General features: G+C 36.9%; 1 protein-coding gene across 1 annotated transcript in view; it reads left to right on the top strand.

The window, feature by feature from the left end:
- Positions 1 to 25,066, top strand: part of LOC107101539 (GTPase IMAP family member 8-like) — a 28,321-nt gene extending 3,255 nt beyond the window's left edge. Inside the window, exons 4-10 of the mRNA XM_015400489.1 lie at positions 5,927 to 5,930; positions 7,682 to 7,893; positions 7,954 to 8,011; positions 9,145 to 10,332; positions 13,564 to 14,569; positions 23,219 to 23,279; positions 25,037 to 25,066. Coding sequence (XP_015255975.1) covers positions 5,927 to 5,930; positions 7,682 to 7,893; positions 7,954 to 8,011; positions 9,145 to 10,332; positions 13,564 to 14,569; positions 23,219 to 23,279; positions 25,037 to 25,066 — 2,559 coding nt within the window. The remainder of the gene's footprint in view (positions 1 to 5,926; positions 5,931 to 7,681; positions 7,894 to 7,953; positions 8,012 to 9,144; positions 10,333 to 13,563; positions 14,570 to 23,218; positions 23,280 to 25,036) is intronic.
- Positions 25,067 to 26,235: the final 1,169 nt, after the last annotated feature.

The raw sequence follows: 26,235 nt of genomic DNA on the forward strand, positions 1-26,235 counted from the left end.
TTCCCCTAGCTTTGTTCTGTTTACTCCTATCCAGAATTCAAAGCAAACAGACAGGTGAATTTCTCAAACACGTTTATTAAAAATGAAGAAACCTCTGCAAAAGGAAAACTCTGATTAGTGACCACATAAATCGGACAGAGTAAAAAAGAAAACAAATATGATGGCGACAGCCCTAACAGTAGGTGAGCTAATGAAAAATAACCACGTTTGGTAGCATTGATCAACTGGCACAGTGGTCTAACAGTTCAGTCCATCTCCTCTGAGATCCAGGAACCCGTAGCCCGACCAGGGTTTCCAATCCAAACGGGAACAGACAAATCCAGGGTTCCAGGAATCCAGAGAGCATTAAGGTAGGTTCAGAGTTCTAACAGTCCAGCAGCAAGCTCAGATAGACACGCCAGTGGTTGAAAGGAACAGAGACAAGGCATGGTACCAGGAGAAATTAAGAACTTTTAAATGGCTCCATCCAGGAGCCAGGATCATGGGACTTAAAACCGGCTCTCCCCACACACCGAATGAGGTTAGTAATTAGATTAGATACCAGGGCTGCAATCATGACATCTCTTTCCTTCAGCTGATGGAGGAGAACCAAGCTTGAGTATAGTAGTTGTTGCTCTATATGACACGGTCATTATCAATTGTTCTGTTAAACTTGATTGGAATAAATTGTGTTAAGCCTTAAGATGTTTTTTTTTTTTCTTTTTGTCTTACATGGGGATTACTCGTTTTTTTGAATATGAACTGAATCAAACAGGATTACCCACACACCGGATTTGACAAAGTGGGTCCTACAAAACTGTATTGTTTTTTTGTTGCCACAGACAAAGCATGGGAGGATTTACCAGTAAATCTGTTATACAATTGATTCTACGGAATCTATGCTTTCATTTAATGTCTATTTCTGCTAGTTTGATGTAGTTATCATTAGAAATATCTTTCATAGGTACGAAAAAGATATGGGTCAGTGTTAGGAATTTTGCTGGGAGTTCTTTACTTATGCAGTAGGGCGGTTTGCGGGTACATTGGCACAACATACGGTACCAAGCGAGTACTATATAATGAGAGCTGTACCCAATATTTCCTAGGGCTGTACCTCCTTCCCCTATTTTATTTCAGATATTTTTAGACTATGCAGTTTGATTTGATTTGATACGTTGCTATATTGTCAGTGTTATGCAACATTACTTAGGAAATGTAGTGAGCTAACCTACAAGTTATTCCAAATTAACTTAAGCTCCACTACACAGATGTTACCCACCAGAGAAATAAAACATGCTAAGCTANACAATTGATTCTACGGAATCTATGCTTTCATTTAATGTCTATTTCTGCTAGTTTGATGCAGTTATCATTAGAAATATCTTTCATAGGTACGAAAAAGATATGGGTCAGTGTTAGGAATTTTGCTGGGAGTTCTTTACTTATGCAGTAGGGCGGTTTGCGGGTACATTGGCACAACATACGGTACCAAGCGAGTACTATATAATGAGAGCTGTACCCAATATTTCCTAGGGCTGTACCTCCTTCCCCTATTTTATTTCAGATATTTTTAGACTATGCAGTTTGATTTGATTTGATACATTGCTATATTCTCAGTGTTATGCAACATTACTTAGGAAATGTAGTGAGCTAACCTACAAGTTATTCCAAATTAACTTAAGCTCCACTACACAGATGTTACCCACCAGAGAAATAAAACATGCTAAGCTAAAACAAAATGACAAAACTAGCTTAACTACACCAAAGCTTCCTTTTTTGTTACATCAAACCTACATAAATCCAAGTCATTGCTATCTAGAGATCAAAGAAACTGTTACAAACAGATGAGATAAGTTCAATTGTTTATCAAACTCTTCTCTGTCAGTGATACTTGTGTTCAAATCTAACTTTATTATCCAAGTATAAATTATCATTAATTCTAAGATATTTTGAAAATCATGTATCTTACAACCAGAACAACATCAATATGTCTCCGACAATTAACAATTGAAGATTGCTCCTATAATATGGTTACAGGAAAATGGAGTCACAGTTGCTTTTTTCATACCTAAGCTTTGCTCTGCTTTTGTACCATTATTATTGTGTTTTAAATTGCTTTTCTGTTCTGACTCTTGGATTCAAGTAAAACTTAACAAATTACGTATAACTCATCAAATATAACTGAAACAAAAGTTATTTTGTGTTAATAAGGTTTTGGTGGAATTTCAAACACTTTATAAACAGAAAATAACAGCAAATGTTGAACAATTGTTACACTGGAAAGCCATAAGAATATGCCGTTCTGCCGAAAGGCAGCTGTCTGTGGCACGCATGGCCTCAGTAGATCCGTTCCCCCCTCTTAGCCCCCCCACCCTAATGTTTGAGGCGTATTTTGATGAACGGTTTCACTGAAACTGAAATTTCGATTGCAATGTAAATTGTATATGACAATAAAGAAGATTTATTGATTGATTGATTGTGTTTTACTGCTGTGTGTCAATAAAATTATCCTGGTGTTTGAACTGAGGAGAATCTAAGCTTTCTAACCATGTATAAAGTGTCTCTTTATGCAAAAGTATATCCATTGTTATTATAATGCCCACTTCTGTGTTAAATGGAAATGCAAACTGGGAGCTGGCGCTTATGTGGGTTTCAATTGGAAAGTTGTAGCAGGAATCAACACGTTTCCTTAGGAGGAAAAGATCTAGAAAAAATGTTTGATACTTGAAGAGATTGACTCTACCAACCAACATGGGCCAGCAGGCAAATAGTGATCCTCTATCAGTTCCTTAAGAGAAATAAAGCTGATAGATGATTGCTACAGGTGTGCTGCCTCCAGGTCATCCTGCAGAGATACTCAAAAGGAGAGATGGCACTCATCACAACACATAGACTCAGCCAATTATCAAGAAATATCACTTCACTATAACTACTTGTCTATATCTGTTAATCAAATAGATGCAGAATCTGTAAAGGTTTCTAAACAGCTTGAATTGTATTCTTATTGCTTTTTATTTAATCAATGATTTTCCTTACTTTAAAGATATTTTCTTTTTGTTTATTTTATATTTATTTATCTTTCAAGAAAACATGATGACTCCTTTAATGCTGACAACACAATGGATTGACAAATAAACCTTTTTATTTCATTGTATCATTAACTAAGCTCATCTTCCCATCCACTCAGCTCAGTGGAGGTTGTGTAACAGGTAAGGATGAACAGTGCATTTATGACGGTGTGGACATATTCGGTTAGGAGCTTCAGAAAGAGATGACGAAGCAACGGTCTGTCATTTCAGGTAGGTGAAACTAGTAATATTTGTGAATTTAAAACTTTATTTTTCCCTTTTAACCTTATGTTAAATATCTGCCAAATAACAATAGAAATAAGCACTTGGCTAACTTGTCTTTTTATGTTGTTAATGATCTCGACGAGCATCGCTAAGTATTCATTAGTGCATCTTGTTTTCCATTATTTATTACAGAATCAGAAATTCTAGTACTTAAAAAAGCTGTAAAAACAATATACCGTTATTCATTTTAAATTTGATAATGTGTTGTGAGAATTTGTTCTTCTCTAAACTCGTCATCAACTGAATAGGTTAGTTTGGAATCTAGGGTCTGAAGTTCAGATGGATTGAATATCAACTATTTCAGCTTTTTTATTGTAGGGACAGTTAAACCAATAAAATGATTGTTAAAATACTGTATTTGATTAACTTTAACAACTTGAATAGTTGTGGATCTGTTTTTCACTTTGCTTCTTAGAGACCTGACATCTAGATGACTTAGGTTACAGTAAAATGGCTCTGATATAAAGATCCACACGTAAACTGATGGATGTTATTTAACTTGGACCAAATCAAGAAAACATCCATGACATATTGAATGTTGATTATAATAAGGTCTGTTGTTTTTCCATATTCGTGTTGAGCTGATTCACATATTTATGCTCCAGAAAAGCAAGCACACAAAACTGTTGCAGAGCAGATTAGTTGTGGATTAGGTTTATGGTGTCCATATGGTTTGATGTAAGGGTAGGCTTTTTATGTAAAACCAAATTAAAACTGCCTTTTCCAATTAATGGGTCTTGTCATATGGTTGTACAATCCCTTTTCTTGAATCAGTAAAAAGTATTTAATTTGTTTCTGTATTTTTTTGTAATTCCTCTAAAAATCTGTATTTTAGATTAATTTTAAAGTCCAAAACTAGGAACTGCTGATCTGACAACATGGCAACGAGAGCAGCTGGTAAGTCCACCTCAAGCCACACTATTAAGTTTTTCTTATTGAATCTTTTATACAACTGAGTTAAAAGTATAACCAGGAAAAATTTAAAATGTTGCTTTACTTTTTGGGATATTATGTAATGAACATCAGAATACCATATATGTAAACATGAATTATAATGGCAACTAGACACTCAGAATACACAAAAACTAACGGGAAAGAGTTGAAGTTCTTTAAGTGTGCAAACATTTTTCTTAATACAATATGCATGTTTTAACACCCCAAACTTTTTAAAGATCAGGTCCTTTGTCTAAAAGTAAATCAGCCCAAGTTACATTATTTCTGAACTTTTTTTGCAATGATGTTTCTCTTTTTCTGAAGTAAATTCCCTTTCTTGTCATTAAATTAAACAGAACAAAATGGAGGCCATAACTAAGATTTCCAGGATGGAGGACATTTCTAAAATTGCTGATAGATACTAAGCCTTTGTACAGTTAAAATATTTCATACAATGTATTAATATTTTGCTGAGAGTTTTAATTGATTACATGCTAAAATCATTATTTCAAACAAATATTAGCTATTCTAAAGTATTATGTACTTATTTATTTACTTCCCATTTAATTTCTTCTGTGATGCCATTTTCCTGAAAGAGAATTGTTAAATTAGAGCCAAACCTCGGCTTCTTTTGTAAAGAAGAGAACCTCTGAAAAATATTACGAGACCATCTTTGTGCAAAGGCATTTTAGTGCCTTTAAAAAAAACATTAACTAACAAAACAGTTAGTTGCTTCCAATTTGAGCCTGTTTGTGATTAAATAGCAAACTTTGATGACACACCTATTTGGATTCTTGTGTATCTGCGTTGAAGCTCCTCTTACCAGTCATAATCTTGTATTTTTATTGTTCTTTCTATTAAAAACCTATAAAGATATATTGTCTCACGAACCCTCCTTATTGTACTTCCAGTCAGGAACAACTCTCTTCCTAAAGATTAGATATTTTAATATGGTTATAAAGCGATTCCAAAAAAGTTAAAAAACAATCCACTGGACTTTGTTTGCAAGTTTGAAGACATTTTGATTTCCATCCAGGAAGATTTTTTTAATTAAAAATTTTGAGAAATAGCATTGAGTTCGAGGCTTTATAGGGTGGACCAAAACAAAAGTCTTGTTTTAGCTTAGAAAACATGCATATTGAACCAGATGAAGGGATCCGCCCCTTAGGAATGGGGGTTGTGTAGTTTCTCTTTTAGCCTGCAATAACCAATACATGCCTCTGCCTCTAAAAGAGGGGTTGTTATGGGGAATTGTTGGCCTGGCTAAACAGGCGAGAAACAGTGGACCACAACATCTCATCTGTTCAGCCAGGCCAACAATTCCTCTCTGAGTTTTCAGTTTCATAAAATCAACTCTAAGTAGGTCCACTCAGAGTTCAACACGTGCGTAACAGTATGAAAAGCCATTATCAGCGAGTCATCACGACAACAGGCTACAAGAAGTGCCTATTTCATCCCACTGGGAATAGATTTTATTGTAAAAAATAAATGGAGAATGTGTTTGAAAGACAAAGCAAAAGTGCTACAGCTGCACATGAGAGGGAGATGGTAAAGGAGAAGATTGTTGCTTGAGTTAATGCATAAGTTTATATGAAGTGTGAAATGACAGACCAATTTAACATTTATTAAAAGCACTCTCCTTTCTGTTGTTCCTTTTGTAGATCAGTAGGAAATAGGATTCTCCCTGGTCAAAATTGCATTCCTAGATGGAACTGCAATAACAGATTTTTTAAAACTACACTTTTTCTGCAGAAACTGAATTTCAGAAAGTAAAAAATAAATAAATTGTACTAGTTAGAATTAAGTTTTATATACCTAGAAATGTTAACACATTTTAAGGGGCCGTTTTGAATTTGAATGTTATCATCCAAATAAATGGCCGTTATTAGCGGTTATCAGTCCCATATGGCGTCACATTGTGCCTTCCACCTCCCAGTAGGCTCAGTAGGTTGGTATCCCTGAAATAATCCTATCCTAACCCTAAGGTAGTTCTTTTTTCCCCTGTGGAATCAATTTATGTGTAATCTAAAAATATTTTTAGTTGCTTTTAATGTATTCTACCAAAAGGAAAGAAAAAAAGATATATATGTTGCAAACTAAAAATGAAAAAATCTCATATCCTGTCAGCTAAGTTGTTTTTTAATCACAATATTAAATCCATGTGACAAATATTGAAGGTAGTGGAGATATACCCTAAAGCCATTCTCTGGGACTGGTAGTGTCTGACTCTGCAGTTTTATTTTCTCTAAAGCTGTTTTCACACGCATCAATGTTCTCTCCCTGATATCAAGTTCTGTTAAATAAGTCCGTATAATGCTGAAATGCAAGGATTGATAAGGACATGGATGTATGTGATGGATTGTGACGTGAATTAGTAGCGCTCATAAACATAGTTTTCTGAATATGAAAGTTAAGCATTCATTCTATGTGATGCCAATCATTCTTTAATAAGGCCATTGTGTAAAGGACATGCACTATTTGTTTTTAAAACCTAATGGGTCAAACAGACCCATTGACTAATTTTTTAATTGTATGCAAATAAAAATTTACCCTAGTAACATTGTTACATTGTTTCAATGTTACCGTGGTGACTAAAACAGAGGTTGAGTAAACTCTCTTTGTGAAAGAGAAAACTCACTGTGGCTCGATCAGTTATTAGTTTCACGAGGAGATTAACTGCCTGAGCAAGGTTGCTTTAAATAGTTTTACCAGTTTAATCAAACGAAAAATAATTCATAAATGTTCTATTTGCTTAGGCTCCTTTTCTTTGTATTGTTCTGGGCTGGGGGAGGTATAAAAATATATTTAAAATGAAGATTAAACACAATCCATAAACACTTCCCACTGTAAATGCCTTTATAATCATTTAATTTAAACCTAGGACCATAGTATGTATCATATTAAGATAGATGTAAATCAATAATTTAAATCAAAATATTGATCAAACACATCTTTGCTTTTTTTCTTCACAGGCCTGATGAGACGGAGCAGGAGCTATGAATTCCTGCCACCTGACTGTAAGTTTCAATTAATGGCTTTTGATTTTTTAACTGTTTACAGGAAAAAGAAAAGATAAACTACTCAATATTTCACTTTAGCAGTTTAATTTAGCCAAACCATGAATACATTTAGAACTTTTAATGATTCACTAAATGTCTATTGTCAAGGGTGGACACTTTGATTTCATTGTGGATCTTTAATTCCCATGGGATCATCTTAAAATCCTAATATAATAATCCAGACATTTCCAAAGACATCCTTTAAAAAAGTTTAACAGATTTTTAAACTTGTGAACAGAATAATTTTTTTCTAAAACATATTTTTTGTATGTCCTATCATTTTTATAACTGTTAATTAAAGATTGCTAGATATATCTGAGATTCCATTGTAAAACTTCTTATCTTTATTCTTTGTAGTGTCTGAAGTAAGGCTTGTTCTCTTGGGAGACAGTTGGTCAGAAAAGAGCTCAGTCGGAAACTTGATCCTGGGAATGACTGGATTTATTTCAAGGGAAGAACCAAACTCCTCAACAAGATTCCAAAAACCTCTTAAGGAAAAGAAGCTGGTTGTCATTAACACACCAAATCTGCTTCATCCTATGATATCTGAAGAAAAACTGAAAGGACAAGTAGATTCCTGTTTGAGACTTTGTGCCTCTGCTCCTCATCTGTTCCTGCTGGTTGTGCAGCCAGAAAAGTTTACAGAGGAACAGAAAAAGAGGTTCTTAAAAATTCTTGAACTCTTTGGTAATCAGTCATTTGATCGTGCCCTGGTTCTGATATCAACATCTAAGCAAAATGTTCCAAGCTTAAATCAAGCCTTTCAGGACCTGATCAGAAAATGCAGAGACAACTCATTCATTCTGAACGACTGTGAACGTGAAGATTTGCTTGAGAAGATCGGAAACATTCTACAGAACAGAAAAGAAGAACAATCAGACTCTCAACAATCTGGAAAGACACAACAGAGAGCAGCTTCCTCATTTTCTGGTGCAACCCCTGGTCCTGGTAGGTCCTAAAAAGAGACACCTTTACTTTTCCTAAACTTTGATTTTAAGAGTGTCATTGTCATATGTACAGAAATATCGAGGTTATGATCTCCCAGCTTACCTGATCTTAAGGGGGCCCCTGTCCATGTTGCAGTTGGGAGGTCTTTTGGAGGGCCATAAGGGTTACTGGCGACATCTGGACATTCCTACAGTCTATTCCAAACCATACAGGCATTCATAGATTTATTCAAACTGGATATGAATAATTTGGCCTGCTCATAAGAGTTGCATTTAATAACATTGGAATTCGACTAGAAGTATGAACAGTCATATATAGTTTCTCTCTAATGCACCATTACATCTGATCGAGTTTTTGTATACTTTTTAAAGGGTCACGGATAATCTAACAGGCATAGACCCTCCGACCATCAGAAATCAAAGTGACTCTAATGTAAAAGGACAGAACGGCCCTAAAAGCCGAAGCCCGGGCAACTCTTTGTTTGCTAGGCGAACTTTGCATCCAACGCCACTGTTGCCCCTGTGGCATGCAAGTTACAACATTCAGTTGAAGCAGATGCATTTCAGAAACAAATTCGTATACACATGTAGACCTAATTGACAATAGATGAAAATTATATGAAGAAAAAAACAACTCAAAGTCAAACATAGCTTTTATAAACCCTACTTCAACAGAATGATTAACAAAAACTAATGAAAAAAACCCTGGACAAAATGACGGTACCTTAAACTTTATTTTGAACAACCTTGATATACAGTCTTGTTAATAAAATAATGACAGAGTGGAAGAGAGCAGAAATACAGCTTAACATTGTGTGAGAAAATTTTGATATATTTCTGTTCATTTTGTTTTCTACGTGTGCTGCTTCACAGGACGTGGTCTCAGGATTATGCTCTTTGGATCAACACTGTCAACCAAGAAACAACTCTGTAACTTTATCTTGGAGAAAACAAGTCCAGAGATTTCATCTCATCAAGCCAAACTGGTTGAGCAGGGGTCATGGAAAGGAAAGATCTTAACTATTGTAACACCTCCAGAAAATCAGATGGGAAAAGTCCAAAAAGGAGACCTGAGAAGCTGTCTTAATCTTTGTCGTCCTGGACCAAATGTTCTGCTGCTCTTAGTGAATCCTTCAGACTTCACAGAGAAGGACAGACAGACCCTGAAAGCCACCCTGAGTTTGTTTGGTGAAGAGGCCTTTAAACACTCAATGGTCATCATGACTAAAGAGGGAAATGAAAGCAGTTTTCCTCTAAATTCACTAATCAGAGAATGTGAAAGTAGAAAATACAAACTGTCTGAAAATAATCACCAGAAGTTAATGGAGAACATTGAAGATATCGTGAAAAGAGGCAGCAGTGCCTTCCTTAGCATCAAAGAGGATGGAGCAGCATCAACATGTGACCAGTCACTGCCATCCTTAAACCTGGTTCTATTTGGGAGGAGAGGAGCAGGGAAAACCTCAGCAGCCAAGGCCATTCTAGGTCAGACAGATCTTCCTTTAGCCTCCAGCTCATCAGAGTGTGTTAGAAACCAGGGAGAGGTTCGTGGACGTTGGGTTTCTGTGGTGGAGCTGCCTGCCTTGTATGGAAAACCTCAGCAGGAAGTGATGGAAGAATCCTTCAGGTGTATCTCCCTTTGTGATCCTGAGGGTGTCCACGCCTTCATCCTGGTCCTACCTGTGGGTCCCCTCACTGATGAAGACAAGGGAGAGTTACAGACCATCCAGGACACATTCAGCTCTAGAGTCAATGAAAACACAATAATCCTCTTCACTACAGATTTAGATCCTGAACATCCAGATGTGGTTAAGTGTCTTAAAAAAGATAAGAACATCAAAGAGCTTATCAAGAAATGTGGGAAGAGAAGCATTGTCATAAACAACAGAGATAGGAAGAAGTTCTCTAATGTAATAGACTTTGTTGAAAAAAAGACACAAAGTTGCTACACAATACGGACCCTCTTTGAAGCCTTCTTGAATAAAATCCTAAAACAGGAGAAAACAATCACTGAACAACAGAGCCAACTTTCCAGTCTGTCATCACAGACTGGGTTCAAAGGTAGGTATTTCAAAAAATGTCTTTAGATATGAAGAACAGTTTTGTTTATGTCATTAAATAGGATACAGAAACTACAGTAAGAAATAGAATGTCTTAAAAGCATATTCAATAAAAATATGACACATGAAAGTGCATCTATCAGTTTTATGGCGTCACATTTTTATCAAATCATCCATGAGCAAAATTAACACACTTGCATCTATGTTACACTACTTCTGGGCATGGTTTATCTACCACCATATAACAAAATCCTGTCGAAACACATTTTCCTTCGCGCAAGGAGAAAAGGAGAGGGCAAAAATGCTTTCGAGACCGTAGCAATCCTCAAGCTTGGCGGCTGGATAGAAAATCATGCGTGCAGGGAGATCCGAGCATGATCCCACACATGTTTCAGAGGAGCTATCGCGTGCGGAGAGCGATTTTTTTCCTCTTGCATTTAGGAATTTGTTGTGCTGTGGTGGATAAACCATGCGCAGAAACAGTTTAACATACATGTAGGTATGTTGCTTGCGTATGTGACGCAATACAGTTTTGCAAGTTTTGATTGCAGTATATTCATTTTCTATGCTTAACAATGATTAGGAGACAAAATTCCATGACGTACTTCCTGTTATTTATCCTATCATCTCTGTCTGGATAAATTTTTAACAACATACATTTTTTAAGCCACTTTTTACAGTATACTGTTATTTCTGTATTAGAATGAGAATGAGCCATCTCAGCAGGGTGATGGGTGAGTAGTGGTGGTTTGTCCATGTTCTTAGCCACATACAATACAGTAGGTTCAGCTTGAGCAAGGTACCGTGAGTCTTAGCTGTTAAATTAAATGTTGCCAATTCTGTGCTGCTGTTTAGGTAAATACATCCTCAGTTAATTAGAGACGGTAAGTGAGAGATTGTTCCGCCCCTGTGGAAATGCAGGCTGGTTTATAGGGAATAAGACAGTGGTCTCCAACCCTGGTCCTCAAGATCTACTGTCCTACAGATTTTAGATGCATCCCTGCTTCAACACAGCTGAATCAAATGAATGGCTTGAAAAAGTAATCAATCATCTGATTCAGCTGTGTTAAAGCAGGGATGCATCTAAAATCTGTAGGACAGTAGATCTTGAGGACCAGGGTTGGAGACCAATGGAATAAGACAAACAGAGCATAGTTTTACCGGTGGTTAGTGTTGGAAACACTATTTAAAAAAGAAGGAATTAATAACAGTTACTTATTACCTCTGAAAAAATATTTTGTGACTCAGTTGGTGCGTTATTCAGTTATTAGTTAGTATAAGTTGCATTGGCTGTAAAATCAAAGGATACAGTTACTAGTCAAAGTAGTAATCCAGTTACTTTTTATGATCTAAAATGTCCATTAGGTTGGATAGCTCTACCTCTATCTGATTCTCAAACACAACAGTGAGTTTTATTATAATAGGTATAAGATGTTTGATATTAGATAATAACTTAATGAAAAGGTGTCATGGTCTTACATATTGATTTGGCCCATCTGCAGAGCACACTTAAGGGTCAGGAGAAAAGTTTAAGGTTTAGAGATGAACAATAGTCAGGACATCTAGGAAATGGGCACTTGGCCGGAGAGGACAGCTTGGAATCTGGAGGGGAATGCTGGCCACTGATTTTGACTGAGGTTGAAGAGAAGGTTTAGTGAATCAAAGAAAAGTCTTACAGTTGTTAAATATGCAAACCACTTTGGGGGTTCTTATCAGGGCTGGGTGGAGTTCATGATCAAAGAAGCTTGGATCCAGAAACAGTCAGCTTAAACTTGCAAACAGAGTTTTACAAGAAGAGAGAAACTAGGTAAACCACAAAGGCAGAGGAGCTAGTGGCAGTTAGACCTCTGGCACAGAAGCGCTCGCTGGAAACACGATATACAAATGTTCACTATTTTGCTGAGTGAGATGGGACGTTTTATGTAGATGTGATTATTTCTTGTAATAAAAAACAAAAGAAAATAATTCAGCTTTCAACTGGCTATAAAATACGAATGACACAAAAAATTATTGATTTTTTAGCAATTTCACAAAAATTAAACTAGGTACCCCAAGGTCCCTAAACTATTCCAATGATTAAGGAACTCTCCTCCAACATCAAGCCTTTTCAGGTTGAGAAACATGGTCTTAGATTTTAAGGAGTTGATCCTCATCCTTGCCACTTGTAGGTGTTGGTTGGAGGGATCCAGGAGAATCATGTCATTTGCAAAAAGCAAGGATGAAATCCACTGATACAAAGATCAGAACTCTTCTGGCCCTTGAGGATTGCCGTTAAGGGGGGGGATTGTCTCCTGTAATACCTGAAACCTGTCTATGATTTCAGGTATTACAGGAGACAATCCCCCCCTTAACGGCAAACCCCCTCCTTTAACGACCGACCTTCAGAATCATAGACAGGTTTCAGATATTACAGGCTAACAATGAAACCAAACGACCCATTCAGCGGTTACCATTTGCATGTTTCCAAGCAATGCAAGGCCTTGTCCATATAAGACTCAAACTCATTGCGAATCCAGACATTTGAATTGAGAAAGCTTCCTGGAGAGGTGGGGAAACGTCTTCAAATCTTGGAAACCAAGTCCAGTGGATATTTTTGAACTTTTACGGAATGACTATGACCTGGATGACTGAGAATCTTCATCAGCATTTTTATCAACATTTTTTTCTGCTTTAACTAATAAACACCAAGTGTATTTTTTATTTATTTTTTTTCCTTTTAGTAATATTAAACAATCAACCAGATAATCAGTCCATGTGAATAAGGAACTGTAATCAGCTTACCGGCTGTCCTTCACAGTTCTTCTTAGAAACCTTTTGCACAGTTTGCACTTTGCATATTCTACCATCACTGTTTGGCTTGCATGCTGTGCTACTTCTTCAAACAAGAGTGAGAGGTCAGCCACATCAAAACTACACTCTTTGATTGCATGAGGTTTAGTCCAGCTAGTTCCGATCTCCAGCAGCCAGAGCAGAAACTAGCAGCAGAGGAGCTTGGCAGAGGGGAGTGGCTTCCTGGCAGTTCACCAAAACAGTTTGAGTTAAAGTTGGCATTGCTCTCACTATTCTGGTTTTTTCGTTAAACCTAACACCCTTGAGCTATTGAATACACATTTTAATTGTTGCCAAATTTAGAAAAAATATGTTTTTTTTTTTTTGTTTGATTCTTGAGTTTTAGTTTATTGTTATGCATAATTTCTCAGTAAACTGACCATTGGTTCCTCTATTACAGGAGATAAAGACAAGAGGATAAATGATCATTCTGAGTTTGGCCTCAGGATTGTTCTGATTGGGAAGACTGGTTGTGGGAAGAGCTCTTCAGGAAACACTATCCTGGGTAGAAAAGAGTTTAAAGCTGACGTAAGCCAAATGTCAGTCACAAAGTGCTGTCAGAAATCCCTGGGTGAGGTAGAAGGTCGTCCCGTTGCTGTGGTGGACACTCCTGGCTTGTTTGACGACAATTTATCCCACGAAAAGGTGCGTCAAGAATTACTGAAATGTATCAGCCTTCTGGCACCAGGTCCACACGTCTTCCTGCTAGTGGTACCAATTGGAGGAAGAAACACACCAGAGGAGAGAGAGACATTAAAACTTATTAAAGAAGGTTTTGGGAAGAATTCTGAAAAGTACACCATCATGCTGTTTACCAGAGGAGATATGATAAAAGATAAACAATCCATAGATGATTATGTAGAAAACAACTGTGATGACTCCTTTAAAAAGATTATTGCCGACTGTGGGGGATACCATATGTTTGACAACAACGACACCCAAAACCGAAGACAGGTTATAGAGCTGGTCAGAAAGATTGACAACTTGGTGGCTAAAAATGGATGCTTTACCAATGAGATGCTGCAAGAGGCTGAAACAGCCATACAGAACCAAATTCAGCTAATCCTGAAGGAGAAAGAAGAAGAAATTGAGCAAGAAAAGAAGAAGCTGGAGGAAAGACACCAAAAGCAAATGGAGGAAATGGAAAGAAAAATGAAAGAAGAAAAAACACAGAAAGAAAAGGAGTTGAAGGAGAAGGAGGAAAAAATTAAGGAGATAGAGAAAAAACTTCAACAGAGTGAAGAAGAAAAAAAGAAAGAACAAGAACAGAGAAAAAAAGAAGAAGCAAAATGGAAGCAGGAAAGAGAAGCTTTGATGGGAAACCAACCGAAAGGTCAATTCAAAACTCCTGAGGCCTTGGAGAAGGAGAAGGAAACTTTAAGGCAGAAATGGGAAAAAGTCGACAAAAAGTGGAAAATGGAAAAAGAAAAACTGGAAAACGATTATGAAAAGGAAAAAGAAGATTATACAAAAATGATGGAGGAGGAAAGAATAAGAAAAGAAAAGGAGGCCATTTATAAACAGCAAATGCAGGATGTATTCAGGCAAGATTTACAAAAGTTAACAGAAAAGTATGAGGAGGAAGCCCGACAAAAGGCAGAAGAGCTCAATGAGTTTAAAGAAAAATATTTGAAAGAATTTACAGCCATGGTGCTACAGAAGGATGAAAAATACAATATGCTAAAGGCTCTCAAAGATATGAAGGAAAACAAACACAGAAAGGAAATTACTGATGTGGTGAAATGTGTGACCAGAAAAAGAGAGAATGTGAAAAAACTGAAGGACATGCTGTCAAAACAAGAAGAGGAGATGAAAAAAGCCAAAAGTCAACAGGAAATGACACAACGGGGGGAAGAACACAACAAACAGCTAAGTGATCTGATTCAGCAGCTTATGGGTGAAACTGATGTAAAGACTAGCTGCTTCATTTCGTGATATATGACGTCCAAACATCATGAATTGAACTGTTCATCACCTTACCCAGGCTTTCTCTCATCGACATTTGTACAGAAATCTGTAGTCAATGAAAAGAACCTGCTGATGATAAAAAATATATACAAAAACCTCCACAGCAACATTAATATCTGCAATTTCTTATTAGTTGTCAGCATCTGTTGGATAAGCATTTTCATGCCTTTATAACTTTTACGTATAATATCTGAATTAGCATGACTATTAGTTTAACCAATGCTCTTACAGGAGGTCAAGCTCATGTCTGCTGTTATTGAATTCCATTCATTCATTCAAACATACTTTTTAAATCCTCAAGTGAAATGGGATGTTATTCTAACTATTAGCTTTTTTTCCAACAAGTTGTTTGACATGTTAATAGCTGTAGGAAGGAAAGATATTTTTTGTAGACATCTGTCTTACATCGAATCTGGAAAAACCTTTGAATGAAGGCACTTTGTTGATAATTAACAGTCCTCTGAAGAGGATGCTCACTGTTGTCAATAACGTTCATTTTACACAGAATCTTTCTTTCTGAGAAAAATTTGTAGATGTTTTAGAGGACCTAAGGGATGGACCTGTTCTTCTGGTTCAATTTGCATGTTTTCAAAACAAGGCTTTGTTTGGGCTACTGTATAAAGCCTTAAACTCAACTCAACCCAATGATGGCACACTCATCTGAGTATTTATTCAAATGACACAACTTTGCCTTGTGCTGAAAGTCTGAGGCATGTAGAGTAATAAGGAAGACTGAGGGTTGTCTTGTCTGTGATGATCCAGTGACTACCTGTCCAGATAACTGATCTTTCAGTCTCACAAACTAGTCTTTCAAGTAGTGTTTGATCCAGGCGATTGTTGATGCCTCCACCTGAGTCTTGGGGAGTTTCTCACAACATTATCAGACTTAATTGTGTTAAATGTACTTGAGAAAACAAAGAACATCATCCTCATAGTGCTGTCTGTCTTATCTAAATGACATTTGGTTTGTTTATGCAGTTGTATGAGCATCTTCATCTATAGGAGTTCCAGACAGCTACTTTTTTGTTTGCTCAGGGGGACAAACATGAATCTTTCAATGACCTTCATGAAGTGGGATAGTTGGACAACAGGTCTATAGTCACTGAAGGCTGCTTCCTGAATTGTTCTTGATTCAGGAACAAGTAGGTCTTCCATGTCACAGAAACTGTTTTCTGTGTCAAGCTGAGATTTAGTAGGTGCTGCAGAATCCCACAGAGCTGCTATGACAGGCCTTCAGGATTCTGGGGCTGACATCATCTGTCATTCAATCTGTGTGCTTGCCTCTTCTTCTGAATTCTAGATACAAACATACTAGAGGCACAGTGAGCAGCACCATCTTCTGATTAAATGGAGAACAAACATAGAAGTAGAGGATTTCTGAATTAGACCTATTAAATAATGTGTTCAGTCCATTGGCTTCTCCACCTGTCTGATCCTCTTTGCGGTTTAAGCCTGTGATTTTCTTTGCCCTGACCACATTTCTTTCTAACACCTGCTCCCCAGATGATTCTTGTATGTCTTTGTGTGCTCTAGTGCAGCAGTGTCAACAGAGCCCTAAATATGATGGAGGTGCTTGAAGTCATTACACCTAAAAGGTGATTGAAAGCCTAAAAACCTAAGTCTGAAAACACTTAATGTCTTTGTTCTCTCCTTTTATAGACAAAACCAATCCAAATGTTATTGATTGATTAACTTTAAAATTAAGTTTTTGTTGTTGTTCGGGTATAAGTTAAAAAAGTAACAAAGTGACGAAATTAGATTGTGTTGTATGTATCTGTAACATTGTTTTGGATGTATTTAGATTCAAGAGTGTGTGCTGCCATTCATCATAATGATGTTCAAACTCAGAGGAGGAAATGTATTGATTGATCTATTCCTGCATCCAAAGAATCAATCTGTATTTTAAACACTCTGCCTGCTCCCTCAAAGCTAAAAAGCTTATCATAGTGTTTCTTATTTGAGGCATTAGAAAGTGTTGAAGGTTCATTTGTTTATATTTGTTTTATTGTTTACTCTTTTTGTTTTTATTTTTTTATTTCACTTTCTTTTACTGCTCACTGTATAGGTTTTGCTCATATCTTGTGTTTTATGTGAAAGTTTCAGTCTGCTTAAGTGAAATTCGATCTACCGTTTTGTATTGCATTATTTGGGTGTAGTATTGATTCTGTACAACTGTTAGACTCTGGGAGACTTAGATAATAGTCTTGGAGTCGCAGCTAGATCTATTATCAGGGCCACTGTTTATCAGAGCGTTGGTCAGGCTGGCCAGAAAGGTAGATGATCCTCTGCAATTTATTCTTATATCAATTATTTTTTTTTTTAATCATTGAAAATTTAAGTAATTTCCCTCTGGGATTATTAAAGTATTCCTGATTCTGAGTCTGATTAAACATAACTGGAATAAATTTGGTTAATACTTAAAAACTATTCTTTCTTTTTGTACATATTCTGAGAAACATTTCTACTTGGATTCAAACCGGGTAATCAAAATGATAATCAAAGAAACGGGACAGTTTTTTGACAGTTTTAATGGAGAATTTTAATTTTACTAATTCCATGCCAAAACCATACTAATTAAAAAAAATTATAAAAAGTTGAAAGTGTGGAATTTGGATTTTTGATTCACTTGATTACTGAGTTCCTTTACCCATGGTCAGGGATGGGCAGTATTTCTTACACAAATATTTGAAATATAAAATACTATTTTGTATTTTATTGACATGATTAAAAATACCTTTGTATTTTGTATCAAAATACTTCAGTGTTGTGTATTTTTGTATTTTCATCCATTCATCTGACACGCTTGTCCCAATTGGGGTCACAAGGGGTGCTGGTGCCTATCTCCAGCTGTCAATGGGCGAGGGGTGGGGTACACCCTTGACAGGTCGCCAGTCCATCGCAGGGCAACACAGAGACACACAGGACAAACAACCATTCACACACACACCTAAGGACAATTTAGAGAAGCCAATTAACCTAACAGTCATGTTTTTGGACTGTGGGAGGAAGCCGGAGTACCCGGAGAGAACCCACGCATGCTCAGAGAGAACATACAAATTCCATGCAGAAAGACCCTGGGCTGGGAATCGAACCCAGAACCTTCTTGCTGCAAGGCAGCAGGGCTACCCACTGCATCACTGAGCAGCTCAGAAGTCTAATTGATGATTAGCAAACCCTTGTGCAATCATGTTCACACATCTAAAACAGTTTGGCTCGTTACAGAAGCTACAAAACTGACCTCCTTTGAGCAGATTGAGTTTCTGGAGCATCACATTTGTGGGGTCAATTAAATGCTCAAAATGGCAAGAAAAAGAGAAGTTTCATCTGAAACTCAACAGTCTATTCTTGTTCTTAGAAATTAAGGCTATTCCATGCGAGAAATTGCTAAGAAATTGAAGATTTCCTACAACGGTGTGTACTACTCCCTTCATAGGACAGCACAAACAGGCTGTAATCAGAGTAGAAAAAGAAGTGGAAGGCCGCGTTGCACAACTGAGCAAGAAGATAAGTATTTTAGAGTCTCTAGTTTGAGAAACAGACGCCTCACAGGTCCCCAACTGGCCTCTTCATTAAATAGTACCCGCAGTAGCCTGTTTGTGCTGTCCTCTGAAGGACATCTAACATATACACCTCTGTAGATATTGCACCAAAAATCAGACATTTGCAGCTAGAATAGTCATTTACCACATTAGCAATGTATAAAGTGTATTTCTTTAAAGTTAAGACTAGTTTAAAGTTATCTTCATTGAAAAGTACAGTTCTTTTCCTTGAAAAATAAGGACATTTCAATGTGACCCCAAACCGTCAAGCTCACTGCGACACACTGCTGGGGGAGGATAACCAGCCCTTTAGGGTTAGGGTTTTATATATATATATATATATATATATACATTCACTGGCCACTTTATTAGGTACACCTGACCAACTGCTCGTTAACACTTAATTTCTAAGCAGCAAATCACATGGCGGCAACTCAGTGCATTTAGGCATATAGACATGGTCAAGACAATCACCTGCAGTTTAAACCGAGCATCAGTATGGGGAAGAAAGGTGATTTGAGTCACTTTGGACGTGGCATGATTGTTGGTGCCAGAAGGGCTGGTCTGAGTATTTCAGAAACTGCTGATCTACTGGGATTTTCACGCACAACCATCTCTAGGGTTTACAGAGAATGGTCCAAAAAAGAAAAAAAACATCCAGTGAGCGGCAGTTCTGTGGATGGAAATGCCTTGTTGATGCCAGAGGTCAGAGGAGAATGGCCAGATAGAGCTGATAGAAGGGCAACAGTGACTCAAATAACCACCCGTTACAACCAAGGTGGGCAGAAGAGCATCTCTGAACGCACAGTATGTCGAACTTTGAGGCAGATGGGCTACAGCAGCAGAAGACCACACCGGGTGCCGCTCCTTTCAGCTAAGAACAGGAAACTGAGGCTACAATTTGCACAAGCTCATCGAAATTGGACAATAGAAGATTGGAAAAACGTTGCCTGGTCTGATGAGTCTCGATTTCTGCTGCGACATTCGGATGGTAGGGTCAGAATTTGGCGTCTACAACATGAAAGCATGGATCCATCCTGCCTTGTATCAACGGTTCAGGCTGGTGGTGATGGTGTCATGGTGTGGGGAATATTTTCTTGGCACTCTTTGGGCCCCTTGGTACCAGTTGAGCATCGTTGCAACGCCACAGCCTACCTGAGTATTGTTGCTGACCATGTCCATCCCTTTATGACCACAATGTACCCAACTTCTGATGGCTACTTTCAGCAGGATAATGCGCCATGTCATAAAGCTGGAATCATCTCAGACTGGTTTCTTGAACATGACAATGAGTTCACTGTACTCAAATGGCCTCCACAGTCACCAGATCTCAATCCAATAGAGCATCTTTGGGATGTGGTGGAACGGGATATTCGCATCATGGATGTGCAGCCGACAAATCTGCGGCAACTGTGTGATGCCATCATGTCAATATGGACCAAACTCCCTGAGGAATGCTTCCAGCACCTTGTTGAATCTATGCCACGAAGAACTGAGGCAGTTCTGAAGGCAAAAGGGGGTCCAACCCGTTACTAGCATGGGTGAGTGTGTATATATATATATATATATATATATATATATATATATATATATATATACAGGCAACATGGTTTATATATAATACCAATGTTTTTCTTTTTAATAACATTGTACTGAGGATATCAACTGTCAGCTTTTATAAGATGTAGTTGTTGGGAGTATAAATGAAACACCATTCATACAAGAGGATGGATGCACAGAGACGGCATCAAATTTGGCTGAATTCAGCAACACGTCTAAAAACAGTTAGGTTGTACAATAAAAAAAAAATCAGATTCGTTGACTACTTTTACAACTGATACATCAGACTTGACAACATCTGACTGAAATTAATAAAGTGATTTCTGATTTTTAGGTCAAGCTTTTAGCTGCACTTACGCTGTTAAGAATTAGAAGTTAGTAAATATGTTGTCATATGTATAATTTAAGTGTAATGGTACAAAAACTAATTTAAAAGCATTTATTTCCAGTATGCAAACTGAAATGATAACTACCACCTAGTTAAAGTATGTTAAAAAAATAATAAATAACCTGAAAAAAAATGTTGATCATAAGACAAGAAAACCTGAAAATGATGCCTATGGAGAGGTTGAACTGAAAAAGCTGGATGCTTCCATTCATGCAATCAGAGGCTCATCCCTCTGTCAAGCAGCTAATTAGCATCCACACCACACCTCCTTGTAATCCAATCAGCATCAGAGTCCTGCTTAAAAGAATTCAGGCAAAAGGACCCCCATTCCAAAGGGGTGGACCCATTTTGTATGGCTACTGTATAAAGCCTAGGCTATTTCTGACATTTTGAATTGAAAAAAGCTTTCTGGATGGGAAGGGAAATGTATTCAAACTTGGAAACAAAGTCCATTGGATTGTTTTTTAACTTTTTTGGAATGACTATGACCTGAATGACTGAGAATCTTCACCAGCATAAGATTCACCAAAGATGGATGGATGGATGAATGGATGGATGGATGGAGTACCAATGGTCTTTAAACTTCACTGTATTTGCATGTGGATTTTTGAGACTATCCTGACGTGCCTTGTTTTTTTTTTTTTGTTTTTTTTTTTAAATAGGGAATGGTTTGCCATCACAAAGCTCCCTTGTATAAGCCAATCACAAGAAAGTACTCCACGTGGGATGACTTACTCCCCCAGATTTTGCTGTAGCAGTTGGGGTGGCAATTACCACCACAGAAGAAATCCTTGTTACCCCGCGGAAAGCATTACACTGTTGCTGGAGGTTTCCTCATGTTAAAAGGGAGTTTTCCTTTCCGCTGTAACTACAAGCAACTTTGAGTCGACGAGTTGACGCAGTCAACTGGATTTACTCAGAAAACTTTGAATCAATTGGACTGTATGATCTGGTTAGATTGTCTCTATAAAGTGCCTCGAGAGGTTGTGAACTGGCACTATATACATAAAATGAATTTAATTGGAATCTTTTCTGCTGACAGTGCGCAATGACCAATAAACTTTTTTTATTTTCTTTTAACATTAACTCAGCTCATCTTCCCACCCACTCTGCTTAGTGGGGGTTGTGTAACAGCTGGATATGAGTAGTGCTTTTATTCTAGCATCGACAGATTCATTTAGGAGACCCATGAAGATATGATAGAGCAACATTCTTACATTTCAGGTGGGTGTAACTATTCTGATTCTTTGTGGCATACAACTAAACCATTTTTTTTTCTTTTTAACCCTGTATTGGGTATGCGGTGAACCACAATGAAAACATGCTCTGTGATTGCTTGTGTTTTGACCTCAATCATGATACAAGATAGTGAAATATTAACAAATTAATTCGTATCAAATGAATTGGTGTCAAAATGATAAATATCTTTAAATTTGAAAACGCTTTGGCTTGTAGTTTTTTTTTTTAACCTTCCTTCTCTAAAGTTGACATCACCTGGAAAAGTTAAAATTTAAGATCTAGGGTCTGAAGTTCAGAGCAATTGAATGTCAACTCTTTTTATTGCAGTGATACAAATAACTATAAACTAACTGCTGAAGTGCTTATGGGATAAACTTAAACAACTTTAGTAGTTGTGCACTGACCTCCATTGCAGCTGCTTATCAAATCAAGTGTAGGAAATGCAGAGTGAAGATTATTTAGGCTTCGGAAAAAGTAGTTCCAGCTTCACCATCAATATATGTTCTCATTATTTAATTTGGACTAAATATCATGTAAGTGAATTCAGTATAGCACTGAAGAACTAAATGACTATGTTTTAATAAAATAAACAGCTACTGTAGCTGTGTGTCAGGGCTGTTAAGGGCAGTGAGGTGATTTGAGGAGCCTCTTTAGATTAAACTACCAGTAACTGATGTGGATTAAACCTTTGTTCCTGAAAGTAGTAAGAAAGTCACAGGAACATTCGACTTTGATTTTAGAGAATCCAGATTACATCTTCTCAGCCAGTCTCCATCATTGCATTAAAAGCTCTCTCCATGTAGCAGAGTGTGCCTCTGGGATCTAAAAATTAAAAATTGCTTTGGTTCATTTAGTTGAAGTAACGTGCTGCATTGGATCGAAACTAACATGATTTCTGATGACTGATGATCATCATAAAAATGTGATGATTTGATGATGATTTAATGATGATTTTGTTGGTCTCTCCTATTGATCTTTTGGAAATAAGCTGGATTCAGACAACATTTTAATTCTGAAATGCACTACCATCTATTTAGTGAGGTGGGGATTTTTCCTTAGCTCCTCTAAACAGGAATATATGTTCAGAGTTTATCCTCCCCGGCCACAAACTTTAACCTGGGAAATAACAACAATTTATAGACTGTGAGAGGAAGCTTGGGAGTTCGTTTTTTTTTTTTTGTTTGTTTTCTGTTGATGCACATATTTTTGCTCCAGAAGAACAGATGACAAAACTCTTATGAACCTGATAAGGTGTGTTTTGGGTATATGCTTTTGACATGCAGATTAAAAAATTAAAACAGAACAGAGACAAGAATTTAATTTGTTACGGATGTTTTTAATCTCTCTAAAAAATTGTATTTTAGGTTAATTCTGAGTCTAAAACTGGAAGCTATTGATCTGACAACATGGCATCTGGAGGACATGGTGAGTCCATTTAAACCAATCATCTTTTGGTTGGCCTTTTCGTTTATCTGATTGTATATGACATTTTTATGCCTGTGAGCCACATTAACAGAGTTTTACATTCCTTAAAACGAATGATCTTAAATAACTCTGGCTGAAGTAGACATTGTAACCCTAACACTCTGGCTTTTAGCCAGTTTGTTTACATGGAAAAAAAGAACAGATATTAATATCTGGCACATCACTGTCTGTGAAAAATATTGTTGTCCTGTGTCCCACATGTACGACCATTGTTTATATACTTGGCCACAAAGCCAAAGTTAAATAAGAAAAAAAAACGAAAGTAGGAAATAATCACAAATTGCCACTACAAATACATTTTTAATTACTTTAATACTATACTGAAACACATGGTGAATATTTAATATTATGAGTTGTTGTGTGTCTTATAAAAAATAGTAAGAACAACATTTCAATATATAATTTGCTCATTAAAAACTATTATGCACTTAATTTCCTTTCTATGTTCCTAAAAGGGAAAGGAAATTGTACCAAAGACCTCCCCTTTACATTTTGTAATACTGAAAATCCTTTAATGTATCTTATATATAGCAAAAATACGTATTCAGTTGTATGAAATTGGTGGATGATTTTCTGATTTAAAAAAATTCCTCCAACGACCACAGATTTAAACTACTAGAAGACAGAGCGTCAAGAAAGGACAAAAATTTAATTCCAGAGTTCAGCAACAATGATAAACCTGATACATTTATAGACCACTTAGCTTCCTGCTGGGAAGTCATTCTGTTTATCCTCACATAATAAACCTTTATTTTAAAATTATCTTCATGTGCTTTATGATCACTTTTTAAGTCAAACATTGTTCCTGGTAAAGCTCTAAGGAATTTCCTGCAGTCCTTGGCCAGTTTTGGCTTTACTGATGGAAAGCAGGCAGAGACCAAATGTGCTAAAACCAGTTAATATATATTGGAACACCCCATGTATCCAGATAATAAAAGAAACATTCTGACAAAGATATGAACCAGAGAGCTGATGTTTAGGACCATAGACATTCACAAACACCTAAACATTAACCAGGACAAGATTCTCCAAATATTTTCTGTCAGAAAATTTATCTAAAGATGTGATCATTCCTTGAGCATTCTGGGTGAGTGTTTGGGTTATCCTGGGTCTTCGGCCATGTTTCAACAGCTGTATCCTGCATTTTACAAAGTGCATCTCTTCTGCAGGGTGATTGTTATATTTTAGCTTTAAACTTGTAAAAGGAATAATTGATAATGGACATATAAGTTATTACTTCACTATTCCTTTTAGATGTTACACAATTGTGATTTTATACAAATCTTTTCAAAATGACAAAACATTTCAAGACCCTGAAGAATTTTTTGTTAAATTATCCGACTAGCTGTCAACATTCAGGTTAAAATCATCTATACTATCCCTATCCCTGTGTTCCACACAATCACAAGCATGCTGTCTGATGCTACCTGGGTCTAAGTCTAACTTTTTATTCGGATGCATGTACTTTTCATCTTTTCACTCACACCTATGGTTAATGTAATGTTTGTGACATGGAATGTGCAGGAAGCTGGCACCAGAGAGAAACAGTTTAAGATTTTTAACCAGCTTAAAAGGTTAAATGCAGATGTTTTCTTATTGCAAGAAACACATAAATCAGCGGCAACTGTAAGTGATCTTTTTTTTTTTTTTTACTGTAAGTGATCTTAACTCCCCTGTGTTCCCTGATGTGTTTGCAGCCTGCTATAACTCTAGACAGAGAGGAGTAGCAATTTTAATCCACAAAAAACTCAGTTTTACTTTATTAGACAAAATTATTGATCCTGAAGGCAGATTCATCATAATTAAAATATCTATTCATAATCAAAAGTTATGTATGGTCAGCATATATGATCAAAATGTTGATGGCCCCTCATTCTTCCAGGTCTAAGCACCTAAAACATCATACATACATACAGGGAAAAAAAGAAGGCACAGAGACAATTAATTTAGTTTTACTCAAGAGGAGAGTAGGAAGGGACTGTAAATTTAACAAATCTCCAACCTACTCTGTAGTCCCAGCATTTTCCTCGCTATTTATTGAAATTAGGGGTCCCTGGTTACAACAGCTGAGACTACACTGGGCGAGGAAACAAGATAAGAAACTCAGACTTGCAGTCTCAGTAAACATTTCCTCTAAATCCCACGGTTCAGTCAAAGTTGAAGCTGTTGAAGCTGTTCACCAAAGTTCAGCAGGTTGAGTGCTGCTCGTAAATCAACCACAACCTCCCCAAAAGCAAGTACACAAATCACAGTATACTTCAGAAAAGGTGGCTATGAACACATGCACATAGCACACAGCTTTATGCATTATAACATTACTTATATAAATTTATATACAATTATTCTAACACTTCACAAACTTTTTCATGCACTTTAAAAGCACGGGGACTGTTCTTTAATTATTGGGGTTGACCCCAACTACGGTCAGGTTGAATACAACAGGGACTTAGCACAGTTGGCAATCATTAAATGTAGTCAAACAATACATCAGTGATTTTGGTCTTTGCGATGCATGGCGATCTCTTCATCCTAACAGTAAGGAATAGACTTTCTTTTCTAATGTCCATCATTCCTACTTTCGTTGGGACTATTTCTTAATCAGCAGCTCGCTGCTGTCTCAGGTGCTCTAAATCCATCCTATTGCTGTCAGTGATCATGCTCCTGTTACTTTAACCCTAATAAATAAATAAAAAAGACCCCCACAAAACAAGTGCTGGAGATTAAATACATCACTGCTTAAAGATGAAGAAATCCTTAAATTTTTCAAGGAGGAGTGAGCATCATACTTGCAATGCAATGATTTACCAGGAACATCAGCTTCTATACTATGGGAAGCAGGGAAAGCAGTGATGAGAGGTAAAATAATTTCAGTTTGAACATAGCAATAAGTCAGCAA

This window comes from Cyprinodon variegatus, unplaced genomic scaffold (genome assembly GCF_000732505.1).
Source record: "Cyprinodon variegatus isolate N-32 unplaced genomic scaffold, C_variegatus-1.0 Scaffold1111, whole genome shotgun sequence".
NCBI classification, from domain to species: Eukaryota; Metazoa; Chordata; class Actinopteri; order Cyprinodontiformes; family Cyprinodontidae; genus Cyprinodon; species Cyprinodon variegatus.